The 18923-nt window shown below is 34.3% G+C and overlaps 1 protein-coding gene across 2 annotated transcripts; it reads right to left on the bottom strand.

Annotated features, from left to right (window-relative positions):
• Positions 1 to 10591: 10591 nt before the first annotated feature.
• Positions 10592 to 15689, bottom strand: LOC143580427 (RNA-binding motif protein 25-like). 2 transcript variants are annotated; one of them, XM_077063452.1, is made up of 6 exons: positions 14860 to 15689; positions 14317 to 14469; positions 13780 to 14197; positions 12601 to 13260; positions 11615 to 12120; positions 10592 to 11001 (listed from the first exon to the last, which is right to left on the bottom strand). In XM_077063452.1, the coding sequence occupies exons 1-6, from the start codon at positions 15112 to 15114 to the stop codon at positions 10750 to 10752; spliced, it is 2244 nt and encodes a 747-aa protein (XP_076919567.1). In that variant the 5' UTR covers positions 15115 to 15689; the 3' UTR covers positions 10592 to 10749. The 2 variants fall into 2 exon arrangements, with proteins under 2 accessions (XP_076919567.1, XP_076919566.1); XM_077063451.1 differs by having other exon boundaries at positions 10593 to 11001; positions 12601 to 13263; positions 14860 to 15688.
• Positions 15690 to 18923: the final 3234 nt, after the last annotated feature.

Consider the following 18923-nt stretch of genomic DNA (forward strand, 5'->3'; position numbering starts at 1 on the left):
TTAATCAATTTACATTTTAACCCCCTTAAACTTTAAAAGAGTAATCATACGGCCCTTAAACTTGATAATTTTTTTCTTAACAAAATACGTTTCTACCCTCAAACTTTAATAGAACTATTAGTTTAGTAAAGTTTTTTTATCAAATAATTTTTGTTGAATAATTTTGTAAGTATGATTCAAACCGTCATAATATGTTATCGTGTTTTGTTGTTATTGGCATAAGAAAGTTGGGTTCGTAAATGGATGCACACGCGCTTGCCCATAAAACCCTCTCGCATACACTTGTCGCATTTTTATTGCTTCATGCGTTTTTTTATGTTAACATCATTTTGTTTAAGAGCCATGCTCAAATTTATTATATCAATAGCAAACAAGTAATTACGAAATACATATTTTTTGGAAATAAGATGTATAACACGTTAATATTTGATTCGTTAACCAAGCAACAATTTAAACATTAATTTAATAATTATATATATACACACACACACACACACAAAATTCCCGATACAAGCCAGCTCATTTTGCTATAATATTACACAAATCCCGATACAAGCCAGCTCATCTTCTGCTGTAATATCTTACAATTCCCGATGCAAGCCATCTCATCTTCTACTATAAATAAGTTTGTCTTGGCTTCATATTTTTCATCCCTTTTCAGCCGAATTATCTTTCTTTTTCTTTTTGTATGGCATCTAAACTTGAAACTTATCGTTATTGTTTCAAATGCTTCAAAAACCGACACCCATTTCTCTCAAGCCTCATAAACGTTCTATTTCTCCCAGTGGTTATCAATCCAAAGCATTACATGATCTTTTATATTTGAATTACTAGATTCATCGACCGTGATTCAGCTGTTTAAAACTAGTATTTGGTAAGCCATGAAAATTCACTCTCTCTTTGTTGTATTCCTAAAGATCTAAATCGTTCTTTATCGTTTCATTATAAAACTCTAAATCCGATAGAGTTTATTCACCAACGATAAAAAAAATGTTAAATTTTGAATTAACTGTTTAAAAAAATGTACCTTTTTGGTTAATGATGTTTCTTTTTATTTTTCTTTCCTTTTCTTATAAATTAAATGTTTAAAATCTCACTCATTATTGTTTTTACACAGTTTACTTTTTCTTTAAAATCGTCGCGTTGTGGCGGTCAAATGTTGATGTTTGGCTGCCCAGAGAACATGCGCTTGACTCGATCCGAGCTGAGCACACTCACCTGGTTGACTCGGCGTACTCGTTTTTACTAGAACATGGTTACATTAACTTTGGACTCTCACCCGCCGTGAAAGCGGTGAAATTGAATCCACAGGGAGGTCTATTTAGAGGTAAGTTTTTATGCCTTTACAGGGTGACTAGATATGGGATTGGAATTCGACTTGAATAAAATCCCAACCCCGTCTAGAAGAAGTTGCGAGTGGTAATGGCAATGGAGCTACGACGGAGATGTCATGCTTTTTTAGTGAACATTCTTCACTTTCACTTGTTTAATGGATAGTGAAGACGAGCAAGGAGACGAGTCAAAGTGCGTCAAGTATTCGACACCCCCTTCAAAGTGTTATTAAAATCTCAACAGTTCATTCTCTTGCCCTGTAAATCTACGCCCTTGATGTCGCGTCTTATATGAGATGGCACACCCCGTAAAAAGGCTAAAGATAATTCAAAGAAAAATAAAAAGTTTCAAATATATAGTATAAATAAGTTGAATACTTATGTTTTTTTTTTTTCTCTTTAGTGTTGTATAAATGATAGATGAACCGTGAACCATGAACCATGAACCATCGGTGCTATGGTGTTGTAGGAGAAACATGTATTATAATTGTGTTAACTGTTGTTAATTCCGTTGGTAGTCTCTTAATATTATTTATTAATCCATTGTCTTTGTATTTTGGATAAAAGCACAAAAACTCTTGATTATATAAATTTTTCTCAAAGACCGATTGATTTGAATCAGTCTTGATAAAAACCAAGTGATGTACAGCCAGGCTGGTTGACGGTTTATTTATTTTCTCTCAGCTATGTTGATAAGACCGTGTTCGAGATGCTCAATCTCTCAAGAACAATAGAGAAAAAGAACAAGAATCGGGGACAATTTTATGATCTTTATGACAATGAGAAACAAAGCATTTAAATGAAAAGAAACTTAACGAACAAGAAACATATATTTTAACATACGAAATTCAAAAGGCAATAATAAGGAAAATATTAATTGGTCATGATCTCATGCAATCTTCGAGATTTGGTTTACTTATTGTTGAAGTTTAATTGGTATATGAATAGAGGTGTACAAAACCGGTTTGGTCAAACCATGATCCAAACTGGTTTGACTTAAACCAATTTGGTTTAGAAACCGATTTAGGAGCAAGAAAGGTCGAACTGGTCCAACTCAATCCAGTTCAGTGTAGAACCGGTTCAAACCGGTTTTTCCTCAAACTGGTCCCAAAACCGGCAGGATAGGTCGGTTTGAGACCCGATTTAGTTGAAACTTCGGGTCGGTTTGTAGTGAACCGATCCCAAAACGCTTTTTTGTACATCTCTATATATGAATGCTACATTTGGATCTACGAACTTGGGCTTCCATATTAGACGCATTATATGTGATGTTTGTATATCGCTCTTGAATCGGACTAACCTGAAAGAAACAAAACCAATCGGAATAACTACCTCTTTCAAGAATCACGATCCTGATGAAGAATAAAGTTTTAAGAATCCTCGTTTAGACGGCTTTGTGTGGTGGCTCTAGAGGTGCACAAAAAAACCGATTCTGGAGCCAACCTGGCGGTTCCTACCTGTAACCGGACCCGACCCTACCCTACCCGTGGGTACGAACCGGGCTTTGGGGTTCTCCTTGGAACCGGAACCGACCCGGACCCGCTGAAACTGGTTCCACCAATACCCGGTCAAAACCCAACCCAACCCAACCCTGCCCAAAACCGAAAAAAAAACCCGGAAAACTCAGTCAAATACCCGATTATACCCAAAACAAATTCCTACCCGACCTGGTTTTGACTTTTGTTTTCATGCCCATAACCAGTTCCGGTTCCTGAAAATACCAAGTTTGTGCACCTCTAGTTGACTCCCCTGCCACCTCACCCACACTTTTAAATTTAACCATTACAATACTTCGACCTTAAGAAGTGGCTCTTTTGGGCACTACTGCATTAGCGGGCTAGGGGCTCAAGGGTGTGGGGCCAGCTACAAATCAAACCAATCAAGTTCTACCACTCTTATTTTTATATAACATAAGAGAGTAAATATGATTATGTTGTTAATTAAACATAACGTATTTCTTATGGAAAACTGGTAAAGTCAGTGATAGATTACATGCCTACGTGATAGTGACATGACATGACGCTTTTTATCTTTTTTTAGCTAGATCGATAGTCGTTTAAGTTAACGACGTTAATACATGTACTAGAATATGATAAATTGTTAGAATTCCAATAGGATGTATACGAATTTTCAAAACTTGAAAACAAAAACTAGCTTATTATACATGAAACGCACAACATAATACCAAACATTATATAACACAATGCTAAAAATATAGCATAACGTCGAGGAAAAAAACACAATGACAAAAATAAACAAAAAAAACACGATAATAAGTAAGACATGATTATATAAACAAAAATTCTAAAAATCTACAAGCTAGAAATCAAAAAAGCGAAGACCTAGAATATAATACCGTTAAGTTCGACGAGACGGTTCTAATGTCGCTAGTTTGAGTTCAATCAGAATCCATTTGATACCCTTTCTACGACTTCCTGTTTTTGAAGTCTATGTACTTGAACCCAACCCATACAATTATTTCAAGAAAATTGAACAATAATTTCGTAGTATAAATATCAAGTTGTATGTATACTCTTTAAATATAATATACTTATATTTTATGGAATCTTCATGATTAAACTACATCAAAAGAAAAAATATAAAAGAATATATTGTATGCTATGATTCAAGTGAAATAAAAAATAAATGAATTCTATTTTATTTTATTATATTATATTATATCATATCATATCATAATATTGTAACACATCATATCGTATCGTATCGCATCATATCATATCATATTTTATTGCATGTAACATCTAGGAAAAACCCATATTTATTTTGGGTTAACGTTGTCAACTTTGAAAGTTGAGGGATTAAAAATATCCTCAAGATAAGTCATGGAAAAATGAAATGAGAAACGTTAAGCATCTTATGTTTAAGGAAGTAGGAAAATCCATCCCACATGGAAAGATGGAAGAAAAGGGAAGCATTCCCCATAGGTATAAATATGGAATGGAATTTTCATCTCATATGGAAACAAACAAAGAAATGGAAGCTCTTTATAAGGAAGCAACTTTCCATAGAAATGTTTTAATGTAACTAACCACTCTCCATAGTCCTAGCGGAGGGTGCGAAGCACCCGACGCGCACGGACTCGGACTCGGGCGATGGGCGTAATGTGGCGTTTTGATGGCACACTTTGCACTTCGCACGCTCGCATCGCCGCGAGCCGCATAAGGGCCGCTTTAGTATTTTGGAAAATGGAAGTATGATTAAGAAGTGACAAGTTATCAAAGACGAGGGACTAAAAATAAAAATTTGAATTCTGGAACCCATTGCGCTACGCGATGAGCCCAAGCACAGGACCATCGCGCTACGCGATGGCCTATGATGACGCAGCAACACGTGTCGCAACCAGGGGACACGTGGCAGACGCTAGGGCTGAGTTAGCATGCCACGCGTCATTTCTTGACATCGCGCTACGCGATGGCTTAAGGGATGGGACCATCGCGCTACGCGATGTATCCCAATTTCAGCTATAAAAGGGAGGGGTACGGCACTTTCCTATCTCACACCAAAATCACATAAACACACTTTCACACACATAATTAGCCTTGGTTTACATACCGACCTTGTGGAACGTGCCAAACGCCGAAGCTTTGAAGGGTTCAGCTGTAGAACGCGATATAGAGTAGAAATGTCACTCGATCTATCATAGGCATATAACTCCAAATACCCGTGTGAAGTAGGGGTTCTGTTTAAATATTATTATATTATTATAATAGCTTGGACCATAGTCGGGGGTATAGCCCGAACCTTGATTACTGATAAGCATAATATAACTTTTAATGCAAAGGTTATAGTTAAACAGTATTTCTTAATAATTAAGAAAGATACTATTCATTCACACAAGTTATAGTTAAAGTAATGTTTCTTCTTAAAAAAGAAACCTGGTATAAATGTTTCTTCCTGAAAAAGAAACCTGATATATAATTAATAAATAAACAAAGGGACTAAAGGTCCACATGTTTTATACAAACAAATAAATTATCAAGGTTACAGCAATACAAAACAGACGGGATCTGTAGCTAGATCGTTGATCTAGATGTTTATACAAATGTTATACTCGTACTATAGGTCCGAGGTAACAGCCAATCAATCAATCTGGAAGCTGAAAACAGAAACAGGAATCAGTAACAGAAACTGATTTACAGACAAGGGTCAGTAATCGAAACTGATCAAATATACAGGAATCAGTGTCAGAAACTGATTTACAATCATAAAAAGGTGAATACGCCCCAATCTTTTACAACTCTTTTAGAGTCTGAACTGTTTGTATGGGATTTACGAATCCTTAAAACCTTGTGTTACAATAATGAGAAACGGGCATACTCAAATTAAGAGTATGCATGTGTTTGGATCCATACATACATGGTGACTCGGATTTCCCCGAGGCCATGCATATCATCAAACACGCCTCTGGTAGTCTACGGGACTGATAAGAGAAATGATATTGTGTATATGATTAATTGTACATGTACTTAGGGTAATTGTAACCCAATTGAGTTGGGTGCCTAATGAGTATTGTCACAAAGGTATTATTATTGTTTATGCAATGGTATTATTGAGTCAGCGTCATTCACCGGCTGTGTGCTGACGTATTTTTCCCCCACATTTCAGGGAAACTGTACAAAATAAAACTGACAGACAAGACTGATAGAAGATTGGAGACATAGTCATTAAAGGTGATCTGATGGCTCAGATATTTTATTTAGAATATTATTAATAAATTATAATTTCAAAAGACAGTTAATTGAAATATCAAACGGGTATTCTGGCCCGACATTTTATAAATAAATATTATATTTTTAAAGACTTCCGCTAATAATCATCAACTCTGATATATTTTCAAAACCAGATACCAACTAACGGGTGTCGCACCCAGGCCCTGAGTCAGGGTGTGATATTGTATCTGTCATATCACATCATATTATAATGTTACATTATTTATTGTTATGACACAAAAATTAAACAATATTTTTTTAGTATAAATATCAAACTTGTATGTATACTCTTTAATATGATATACTTATATTTTTTGGAATCATCATGATTATACAACATCAAAAGAAATAAAATAAAAATATGTGGTATGTTATGATTAAAGTGAAATAAAAAATAAATAAATGAATTCTATTATATCATATTATATCATATTATATTATATAATATCAAATTACAGTATATATATCATCTCATATTATAATATTGTATCTTATCATATCGTATTGTATCTATCATATTCATATCATATCAAATCAAATCTTATCGTATGTTATTGTATCATATCAATATATCATATTATAAAGTTATATTATTTTGTTATTGTTATTTGAAGTGTTCATTTGTTAGCAAATTTTAAAAAGGCAATAAAGAATTATATTTTATTCTATTATATAAATAACAAAAGCAATTGAGGTGAACATTACTAATTCTTCATTAGGCAAATGCCGGCAAAGTGTTATTGGGCCAACTTTTTTAGATATATGTTTTTAACAATTAACATATAGTTATAATACTCTTGAATTTTAATAATTCTTTTTCTTTAAGATTTACATTTTGGCTTTCCTATTTAATCAATTTACATTTCAACCCCCAAACTTTAACAGAGTAATCATACAGCCCTTGAACTTGAATAATTTTTTTCTTAACAATTTGCGTTTCTACCCTCAAACTTTAATAGAATTATCAGTTTAGTAAAGTTTTTTTATCAAATAATTTTTGTTGAATAATTTTGTAAGTATGGTTATCAAGCCAATGTTATACCGTCATAATATGTTATCGTGTTTTGTTGTCACTGGCGCAAGAAAGCTGGGTTCGTAACTGGATGCACACACGCTTGCCCATAAAACCCTCTCGCATACATGTGTCCATTTTGGTTCATTCGTTTTTTATGTTAGCATCATTTTGTACAAAAGCCATACTCAAATTTATTATAACAACAGCAAACAAGTAATTACGAAATACATATTTTTGGAAATAAGATGTATAGCACGTTAATATTTGATTCGTTAACCAAACAACTTAAAGATTTAATATATACATATATATATATATATATATATAATTATACAATTCCCGATACAAGCCAGCTCATTTTGCTATAATATTACGCAAATTCCGATACAAGCCAGCTCATCTTCTGCTGTAATATCTTACAATTCCCGATGCAAGCCATCTCATCTTCTGCTGTAATATCATACAATTCCCAACGCAAGCCATCTCATTGTCCGTTATAAATACATTTGTTTTGGCTTCATATTTTTCATCCCTTTTCAGCCGAATATCTTTCTTTTTTTTTTGTATGGCATCTAAACTTGAAACTTATCGTTATTGTTTCAAATGCTTCAAAACCCGACACCCATTTCTCTCAGGCCTCATAAACGTTCTATTGCTCTCATTGGTTATCAATCCAAACCATTACATGATCTTTTATATTTGAATTACTAGATCCATCGACCGTGATTCAGCTGTTTAAAACTTGTATATGGTAAGTCATGACTCTCTCTTTGCTGTAATCCTGAAGATCTTAAGCGTTCTTTATCGTTTCATTATAAAACTCTAAATCTGATTGAGTTTATTCTTGAGTTACGATTGAAAAAAGTGTTAAATTTTGAATTAATTATTCAAAAAAAATGTATCTTTTTGATTAATCATGCTTCTTTTTATTTTTATTTTCCTTTCCTTAGAAATTAAATGTTTAAAATCTTACCCATTTATTGTTTTTAAATAATTTCCTCTTTCTTTTGATGGAATAATCGAGTTCTTATGCTTATACAGGGTGATTGGAATTGGGAATGGGATTGGAATTATTGAATAAAATCCCACCCCTGTCTAGAAGAAGTTGCGGGTGGTAAATGCAATGGAGCCACGATGATTCATTGTTTTGAATATGTAACCCCTTCGCATGGAGATGTCATGCTTTTTCATGCAACAATCCCCACTTTCACTTGTTTAATGGATAGTGAAGACGAGAAAGAAGTAAAGAAAAGAGCGTCGAGTATTAGACACCCCCCTTCAAGTGTTAATAAAATCCCAATCGTCCATTCCCTCTGCAAATCTACGCCCTTGTTGTAAATATGAGAAGGCGTACCCCGTGAAAAGGCTAAAGATAATCCCAAAAAAAAAGAAACTTAAAAGTTTCAAAAATATAGTATAGATAAGTTGAATACTAATTTTTTTTTTCTTGTTTTTTTTAGTGTTGTAAATGATAATTATGAAACTTGAAGGTAATTAATTGAGGTGAACCATGAACCATTAGTGCTATGGTTCAAGCTCACTGATTGCACCATGGTGTTGTAGGGGAAAATGTATTATAATTGTGTTAAACATGTAATAAAAATGTTGTTAATTTATTTGGTATTATTATTATAATTTATTTGGTAGTCTTAATATTATTTATTAATCCATTGTCTTTGTATTTTGGGTAAAAGCACAAAAGCTCTTGATTCTGATTTCCGTATGCTTTGCATATAAATTTTTCTCGAAGACCGAATGACTGGAATTGGTCTTGATAAAAGCCGAGTGATGTAAAACCACCTATTTTCTCTCTATTAACTTTTTTTATAAGCTATGTTCATAAGACCGTGTCGAGATAGTCAATCTCCCAAAAATAATAGAGTAAAAGAACAAGAATGTGGGACAATATTATGATCTTTATGACAATGAAAAACAAAGTATTTAAATGAAAAGAAACTTAACGAAAACGAAACAAAACGACATTAAAAAAAACAATAATAAGGAAAATATTAATTTGTCATGATCTCCTGTAATCTTCGAGATTTGGTTAACTTATTGTTGAAGTTTAATTGGTATACGAATGCTACGTTTGGATCTTCGAACTTTGGTTTGCGCTTCTTGGGTCTACGCCACTTGGTCTAGAGGTTCTGATGAGCCGGCTTCCGTATCAGATGCACCGTATGTGGCGATTGTATGGAGACATGAGGGGAAACCAATCCGCTCTTGATCTACATATTTATCATTTAATGATTCAATCCGCTCTTGAATCATACTAACCTGAAAGAAACAAAACCAATTAGAATAACTACCTCTTTCAAGAATCACAATACTGGTGAAGAATGAAGTTGTAAGAATCCTGTTGTGTGGTGGCTCCCCTACCACCTCACCCGCACTTTTAAAGTTAACCATTACGATACTTCGGCCTTAATGAGTGGCTCATTTTGGCACTACTACATTAACGGGCTAGGGGCTAAAGGGTGTAGGGTTAACTACAAATATAACCAATCAAGTTCAACAACTCTTATTTTTATATAACATAAAGATTAACATAAATGATTGTGTGGTTAGTTAAACCAGAACACATTTCTTATGGAAAACTGGTAAAGTTAGTGATGGACTACATGCCTGTGCGGCAGTGATGTGACATGATGTTTTTTTACCCTTTTTTAGCTAAATTGATGGTCGTTTAAGCTAACGGTGTGAATACATATGTACTAGAAAAGGATAGATGTTGAAATTCCAATAGGATATATACGAATTTTTAAAACTTGAAAATAAAAACTAGCTTATTATACATGAAACACACAACATAATGCCAAGCAAAATATAATACAATGCTAAGTAATACACCACAATGTCGCAGGAAAAAAAACATAATGACAAAAATAACAAAAAGCGCGATAATAAATAAGACACGATGATATAAACAAGAATTCTAAAAATCTACAAGCTAGAAATCGAAAAGCGAAAACCTAATACCGTTGAGTTCGACGAGACGGTTCCGATGCTGCTAGTTTAAGTTCAATCAGAGTCCATTTGATACCTTGTCTACGACTTCTTATTTTTAGAAGACTATGTACTTGAACCCAACCCATACAATTATTTCAAGAAAATCTTTTGCTTTAAATTATGGTAGGGGTATGCACAATGTTTTAGAACTACAAGACGCTAATTGAACGACATAGCATGCACCGGCAATTAAGCAGGATTGACAGTAAACTAATTGGATTGGATTTTATATATAATTTTGCAAATATATATATATATATATATATATATATATATATATATATAAGATTTTCAATTTTGACGAATTAACTATACAACGATTATTCGTCGCCTAGACACAATTTTCAAAACCATGGCGTGTTTAATAGAGATGCACAAATCAGTTTAAGGGTCCAAACCGGTCCAAATTGGTCAAAACCTTAGTCGTTTCAAACGCGTTCATAAGAAAAATATATAACATTTCTAACTGCCAAATGAAAAAAACAAGATCACAAACAACTTTACCCCTACACTGATTAAAAATGAAAATTTAAATGTTCTAAAGGCTGATTGATTAATTAATTGACCAAAGTTGACATAAAATTTGGTTATTAAAAGAAATGTGCTAATAACAAAGATTCAAGTTTTTCAGCAATACCAGAATGACAACAAGGTGGTTCATTGATTACGCTTTCGGTCTACCAGCAAGACCGGTTTCCACTTTCTTGACTTCGAAAATAAGCATTCTCCACATTTTAAGCACAAACATTTCAGCTTCTTCATCCAAAATAGATTGTAGTCGGTCAAGCATTTCGTCTGCTGTCACATGTTCTTGAGTGCTTGAAACTATGTAGTCAACAAGTGACGTTTCTTCTTCACCTAAAAACTCGGTTATCTTCTTGGAGATCCATGGTCTCATTCTTTCATGTAATCCGTTCTGTATAATATCGTCAAACAACTATCATGTAAAATGACACAAATACAACGTTCGGCTCATAAAAAGCTTGTGAGATACTCGAGTCAGATTGATAAGAAGATTGAAACGAGCCGAGCCTTATCGAGCCAGAGCCTCATATAAAGCCCGTTTAGTTATCGAGCCTTGTGTGAGATCATTCAAGCTCGTTGGGCCTTAACAAGCCTCATATATTTTTAAGTTTTTAACTTTTTTAGACTTCTCTGTGTATTAATTCACTGCACAGCCAAGCTCGAACCAGCTCTGACTCGTTTAAGTTACTGCACACGAGCTCGAGCTGAACTTAGGTTTATTTAATGTTTTCCTCAACATATAAAAATATTAAAAATGTATTAGAATTAATTAATATAATATATATAAACAAGCCGAGCTCTAGAAAAAGAACTCGAAACGAGCTGAGCTCAAGCTCGAGCTCCTGTAAATCAAAATGAGCTGAGCTCGAGCCTAGTCGAGCTCAGGCTCAGCTCGGCTCGTCACGTCTCGTTTACAACCCTCGGCCCATTTAACAAGCGGGTCGGGTCAGCCAACAACCCTTTTAAACTAGATAAAAAAGCAAGAGTGAAGTAAATATACTAACCTTAACATAAACCTCCCAATTTATCGGATATGAGAACAGCTCATCTTTAGTTTTTGGAATGGTGTCAATTAACTGTTTTGCATCCAGAAGCTTCTTATTATCTGGTGTCTTCACTTTTTCTTTCTCATCTCGGGCCCGATTAGTGTCGTGGTCCCGGTCACGATGCGCAGATCGATCACGATCATGGGCCCGTCTACTTCGGTCCCTATCTGAATCGGGCTTTTCTCCAACTCGTTTTGCAAATTCAGCAGCTGCAGCCAAATTAGAAGGTGGGACCGGTGTAGTTTCTCTAACAGCTTGCAATTCTTCTGTTGAATAATCTATTGGAACCAAAGGCCGCATTTTTTTGTTCTTTTGTGCATCTTCATCTTCTTCATGGAAAAGTGATGGTACCGTTGTTCTTTTACCAGACCCCACGAGACCAAACCCTAACTTTTTGGGCCCGAGTGTGTTGCTTTGTTTTGTTTCGGAATCGTCACTGGTCCCATTTTGGGTAATCTTGTTACCTGTTATGTGAACAGTACATACATAAATAATATTATAAAATACAATAAAATAAAGTACAAAACTTATAAACCTCAACACGGGTATAAGGTTGATCTGCCAAAATGTTATCCATTTTACTATTTTCTATTAAATTATTAATCTATCATTCTATCCTACTAAAAAAAGGTACTTAACTATTCAAATAAACTGAATTTAAAAGTTAAAAAACTGAAAATGGGTAATTGGTAAGGTTAACCGCTGGCATGCCAACAAATTTGTCCATTTACAATTTTCTTTTAAATAATTATTAAATTGCAAATACTATTAAAAAAATAATACAGTGTTTGATTAAAATTTTGAAGGTTAATATCTAATATTAACACTTTGGCAACTTTTAACCCGTTTTACCCATAAACTTGAGGTATTTGACCATTTGGGACAAAATATAACTGAAATCAATCTGTTACTAATTATAAAGAATTAAAAATACCAATGCTTACCAATCTCATTTCCATGTTCCATCTCAACATTTGTTGACTGGTGATCAACAGCCTTACTTCTGGATTCCAACAAGCTCCCATCAACTAGCATAGCATTTTCAATTCCATTAGCGGTATTGTTATTATTATTAGCAGATAAAATCTCCAATGCATGTTTTTGTTGTTCTTTCAGTTTCTCTCGTTCTTCTTCTTCTTTCCTTTTAGCCTCAGCAATTTCTTCCATTTCTTTGATTTTATCCTCATAATCTTCTTCTTTCTCCCTTAATCTCCTTTTTCTTTCCTCTCTTTCTTCACCACTATTTCTATATTTTCTTTTTCTACTATAAGTATCATCATTTTCTTGATCTATTATCTCATACTTCCTATCTTGTTCTCTATCTTTTTCCCTTTCTCTCTCCTGTTTCCGAGCCCGTTCTTTCTCTTTTTCTCTAATTTCCCACTCTTTCAAACGAGCCCGATACCGACGTTCTTCTTCGCGGATTTTGTATTCTCGTTCCCGCTCTCGTTTGGCCCGTTCTTGCTCACGCTCTCTTTCGTATCTTTCCAATTCCCGTTCTTTTTCACGGGCCCGTTCTCGCTCTTTTTTACTGTTTCGATCGGGTGAGCTTGTTTCAAGCTTCTCGTTTTCATTTGTTGGTTTTTCTTCATCTTTTTTATCTTCTGCTGCATATGAAAAGAGCAACATCAAATGAAGAAAACAACCAATTGCCACAGATTTGCTAGCAGATATATGAAGTTAAAATAAAGAGTGCGTTAACAATGATTAAAGGAGCATAGTTTAAATGTGTTAGCTACAATAATAACCTATATTTTTAAAAAGAAGATTTAGCAAGTTGGATGCATTAAAAATAGATTTTAATATTCAACATCTAAATTATACGTTTAACTGTTTCAATTAAAAAAAGCACAAACAAATTGGTCTATTATTAAAAAAAATGGGTTGTAAATTTCCTATGTGAAGTCATTACAAAAAGAGTAGAATCAAAACAAAACATTATTAAGAGGTTTTACGTATTAAAATTCAATTGGGACAACTTTCAACCTGACAGGCTGACTTGGCACATTCCTCTTGAGCTAAAACCTTGATTTGACCAGATTTAGAATAAACCTCAACCCAATTTGACCCGTTATTAAGTAAACATGCACCACTGTGTGTGTGTGTATGGAAGTATGACTTACCACTTCTCGCTGCATCAGCATCAGAATCACCATCTTTAGACTTTGCAGGGTGATCAGAAGTTGAATTTCCACCAGCATCCGGGGCAATTTGTGGTGGCGGTGGTGGCGGTGGGAGAGGCTTATTCTTTATCCTCTCTTCTATCATTCCTGAAAGCTTTTCACCGGCTTCTTTATCAGCTTCTTTATCTTCATCCGTCACAAGTCCAAATGAAGCATAATCATCAATTTCTTTGTTTGCTTCATTGTTATTGTTACTATTATCATCTTCCTTTGATTCATCCACAGAAGGCTTTGGAGATGTGGATTTTTCATCTTTACCAGCACCTTCAGTATCTGTTGCCTTTGATTTTTTTGAATCCTCTTTTTTCTTCTCAACAAAACGCTTGAGATACTCTTTAGTTGCTTTGTCAAAATTTAACTGCAAAGTTGAAGCCAAGTAACTTGTAAAGTAGTTATCAACTAAAACTTGAAAAATCTATATAATCCATGAAATATAATTACTTGACATGAGGAATTAGAAAAAAGATTTAATCGTACCATTAGCTCCTGGCCATCAATACTTAATTTACTAAGTAGCCGTAAAGCACGTAAAACTCCTTCCACAGATTCAAATTCACAAAAACCAAATCCCTTCAAAGCTCCAGTAGTGGGGTCCGGAACACGTTTCCAACTTTTAACAGGTCCGCAAAGCTTCAAAATACATAAATGTGTAAGCACATGAACACTAAAATCTGTTTCCGATTATAAAAAAGAGAAAATGTATGTGAAGGGTACCCAAAGTCTCTTACATCAAATCGTTGACCAAAAGTCGTTTATACAAAAAAGGATACCCAAGTTTCTTAAACGACTTTAGTGCTCTGTTTCTTAAACATGCAGATATATTGTAAAATGACAAAGCTACCATGTATTTTAACATCAAGTCGTTTACATCAATACAAGAATATTTTTAGTCTTTTCATACTTTTCAAATACATTTTATCATTTGGCAGAGCCAATAAAGCAGTTTGATGTAAATAAATAAAAAATAATAATAAAAAAAAGGAGAGAGAGAGAGAGAGAGAGGAGAAACAACAAAATTACTTGCAAAAGGGAGAGCATGAAATCATTGTCCACTGTTGATGCGATCTTGCCAACATAAATCGTGGTCATTGGCTTCTCAGTTTGAGCTATGGCTAAATTTACAGGTGGCCTCACAATTGTAGGGACCACCGGGCCTCGCATAACCATAACTGGAGGGCGCTGTAAAGTTGGAATGACTCCTACTGCTCCGGGTGGTCTTTGAGGATACGCGGGTCGAAGCATTTGAGGATATGGAGGAGGTGCATAACGGATCATTCCTGCATAAATAAGACAAACAAAACTATGCAAACTTGTTAGATAAGGTTAAAGAGATTATTACTTCTATAAAATTCTTCCATTCAACACACTCAACAAAATATATTATAAATCAGACTTAGTAACACAAAATAATAAACAATGTTTACCCAAATACTACAAGCAATTAGAGATTGAAGGATAGGCACACCAGCCGAATAGATAACCTGAATAAAAGTTATATACAAGAATATGGAACTCATAGATCATGATTATACAAAGCAGCTTACCTCATGCATGCTGAAAAATAGTGGCCTTGTGTCAAAAAGAGACTTCCAAAAGGTCTTGATGACAAGACATTCACATTCTAATTTGTGTTCCACAGTTTTAAAATTTTGAACTATTATAGAACCATCATACACAGTAACAGATGCAAAAATTGAAACCAAATAGTATAGCTGAAAAGATTGTGATACCTTGGCATGTAAAGGGCAGAAAGCACTCAGTTGCAAGCATGTTCTGCTGCCGACAAATCACGATTTGAGAACCCATTAAAGGGAAAGTAGACTATAGTATAAACCTTACTAAACATGAACATTGGCACAATGTTTGCATACCAAAAAAGTTGTCGAATTAATTAAATTTAGGGTCATTTTGGGTCACAGAAAGTAGATTTTTCCCCTTAAGGTTATTCTAAGCTTCAAAAATAATGAAAAAGCTAGGCAAAATGTTTGCATACCAAAAACGTTGTGGAAGTAATGATCAGTCTTCAAACCTTTTTCACCAAGATATCGATCAATAGGACACTGTACCAGAAAACATCTTGTCATCACTACTCCCTAAACCAGCTCTAACTCCGCACAATTGCTAATGACCAAAAAATTTTTCACTATTATACACACCTACAGACTCTTTAATGGCTAAATCTACACATAGACTGAACAAGTTATAGACTAAACAAGTTATACTATGTACTAAAACTGCAGATTTGAATTTCGTACCCACTTCGTTTCACACACTGTTTTAAAACATATACAAATTCAGCTAAAGGATTAACAATAAAAGGCCTTGGTATGGTAGTTAAGGCTCTCGCTGAGTAATTGGGTATTCCAGGTTCTAAACCTGTAAGAGGCAGAAGGATTCCTTTTTCAAGTTTGTTAAGTTGGCAACTTATGTCTCCCTAAGTTATAACACTTTGAATTATGACCTCAGGTTTAAAATTTTGGATAAATTTAATAGTAATAATTAGTTTCGATAAAAGAGGGCGTTCCAAAGATATGTCTAGCCACGTTTCAATATAAATTTTATTTGAAGCATTTTCGTTTCTTTACGCGCATCGACGATCATAGTGCGCAAACCAGTATTGAAAAATTTGGGACTAGTCGACGATTATCGCTAGTTGGACCAAATCACCGGCCAATTTCTGGACAATTTCAAGCCAAACTCTGTAAATTCCGGCCAACCTTTGTAAATTATTTTTAAAAATGTATGTGTGTGTATAAAACTGAATTACATACAAAAACTCTGTGTGTGTGTGTGTAACTGAAAATTACATATAAAATTGTGTATATATGTATGTAAAACTTGTAAATTACACATAAAAATGTGTGTGTGTGTGTATCACTGAAATCACATTAAAAATTCCAATCCGATTGATCCCGATTCCAGATTAATCGCTAGTCCCCACCCCCACCAGCGCCTAGCGAGTTCTACAACACTGAAGCAACAACCGAACTTATTTAGTTAATTTATTATTATTTAACTAAACTACTTTTAACATGCAAAATTTTAGTTATAATATTCTTAATATGCTAAACTAGACATGTTACACACATCGTTTCCCATAAGAAATGACGGTACCATAACCCGATAACAATCGAGTTCCCGCCAACTAGTTCCTATAACGATCAACTAAACCAACACACAATCGCGTCAAATAACCAGCATATTCTCACTTCAATTCCACATAACAATTTAATTAACCACACATTCCAAAGTTCAAACCAACACAATCATCAAAGCCCAAATAACAGGACCCACCTGGATTATTCATCTGATAACCATTCGGCAGCACGGGCACAGGCCCGGGCGCATACATCCTCATCGGCTGCTGCCCGTAATGCGGCGGCATCATTTGCTGACCTGGCTGCACCATGCCACCTGGCGGCTGCACCTGAAACCCAGTGTTCGCAACCGAGCCGTATTGCGGAGCGGCGGGAACCGGCAGGGTAGTCGGCCGGAACGACGGCGGAGCAAACGATTGAACCTGCGGCGTCTGCGGCGGTGGTTGTGGCAAATTATTGTTGGGGTTAGGTTTAGGGTTTAGTGGCGGATCTGAATTGGGCGGAATTGGAGTGTCGGATGTTGGGGTTATTGATGTGGATGGTGAGGTTGATGTATTCGCCATGAGAGGTTTGAAGATTGGTTGGTTATTATGGTGAATTTGGGGTTTTGATGATGAAGGTATGAAGAAGATATGAGCCCTAATTTTGATTTGATTTGATTTGATTTGATTTGATTTGGGATGAATGTGTATGAATAATATGAAGGAGTTTGGGGAGTTTATAATTAATGAAACAAGTACATATGTAATGTTAAGTAATAAGTTAATAGTTAATAATAACCAATGTTATTTTGGGTTATTGTGGTGTGTTTGTTGGTTATGAGATTTAAGTTTTAGGGGGTGTTTGGCCTAGCTTTTTAATCAAGTTTATAGTTTTTTTATAAAATAAACTTAATTTGATGTTTGGTTTAGGCTTTTAAGCTTATGTTTATAAGTTTATATAAGCTAATTTGAAGAAGCTTATTTGTTTAAGGGTGTATGTTACTAATTTGCCCTCAAACGATGATTAATTAATAATTATTAAAGCAACTTATGACTCTAACAAACTAAAGAATATTGGATTTAACAACTTATTAAGTTATTATCAACTTGTAGAATATAAGCTAATCCAAACACTTAAAAAAACTTATCAAATATTAGAAAATAAGCTATAAGCTACTTTAAAATGTAAGCATAAGCCAAAAAATAAAAGCTAGGCCAGGGAGTGTTTGGGATTCCTTATTTTCCTCTCCTTATGACTTATGATGGTTGAATAAGTCCTTTTTGTGTTAAAAAAGTGTTTGTGAACACATAAGGTCTTTTCCAAATCTCCTTATCAACAAAGCCAAAATAAGGGTTTTCAATAAGTTGGAGTTTGCTAACTTGTCTCCTTATAGGATTAGAATACCCATTACACCCTTCCAAGTTTCATTCCACCCAACTTATTCACTTATACAAAAATATCATTTTTGGTCATTTTACATCTAAAAAAACAACTTATTGTCTTATGTTAATCCAAACACTTTTTTGGAAACTCCTTATTAGAAAGCCATAAGACCTTTTTAACTTATCATAAAAAGGCCTTTTTACCTTAAATAAGGAATCCCAAACACACCTTTAATATATGGGTTTTAAGTGTGTTTGTTACAGAGAAAAAGAACTAGTTAGCCGAACCGATTCAAAAATCAAATTGAAATCGGACTGGTTTGAGATTAATTATGTATAAACTAGTTTGAAACCGTAGGTTCGGAAATGGTTTGTGGTTTTTTTCAACAAAACCGGTTAATCAAACCGAAATCGGTCATAACCTAAACCGAAACTGATTGTAACATGGTTAAGAACCGGTTTGAGCCCAAACCAAAACGTATTATGAACTGGTTTTGACTTTTGTTGACCAAACATGTTTCAACTCAAACCACTTTTTTGATGTTAAATTGGTTTGTGCGCCTCTATTATTGTTAAACAATAAATGTAAAGTGTTTGATAAATATAATAAAAGTTATTTTTT

Source organism: Bidens hawaiensis, unplaced genomic scaffold (genome assembly GCF_021521415.1).
Source record: "Bidens hawaiensis isolate Kalapana, Puna unplaced genomic scaffold, B.hawaiensis_p1.1 tig00030487_1, whole genome shotgun sequence".
Taxonomy (NCBI): domain Eukaryota; kingdom Viridiplantae; phylum Streptophyta; class Magnoliopsida; order Asterales; family Asteraceae; genus Bidens; species Bidens hawaiensis.

Excerpts from the sequence above, each read along its gene's own strand:
- LOC143580427 (XM_077063451.1), bottom strand. The coding sequence starts at position 15,114 with ATGATCCGTTATGCACCTCCTCCATATCCTCAAATGCTTCGACCCGCG. Across the intron at positions 14,470-14,859 it reads TCATGCTCTCCCTTTTGCAA|CTTTGCGGACCTGTTAAAAG; the intron begins GTAATTTTGTTG and ends TGTATTTTGAAG. Across the intron at positions 14,198-14,316 it reads TTGATGGCCAGGAGCTAATG|TTAAATTTTGACAAAGCAAC; the intron begins GTACGATTAAAT and ends TCAACTTTGCAG.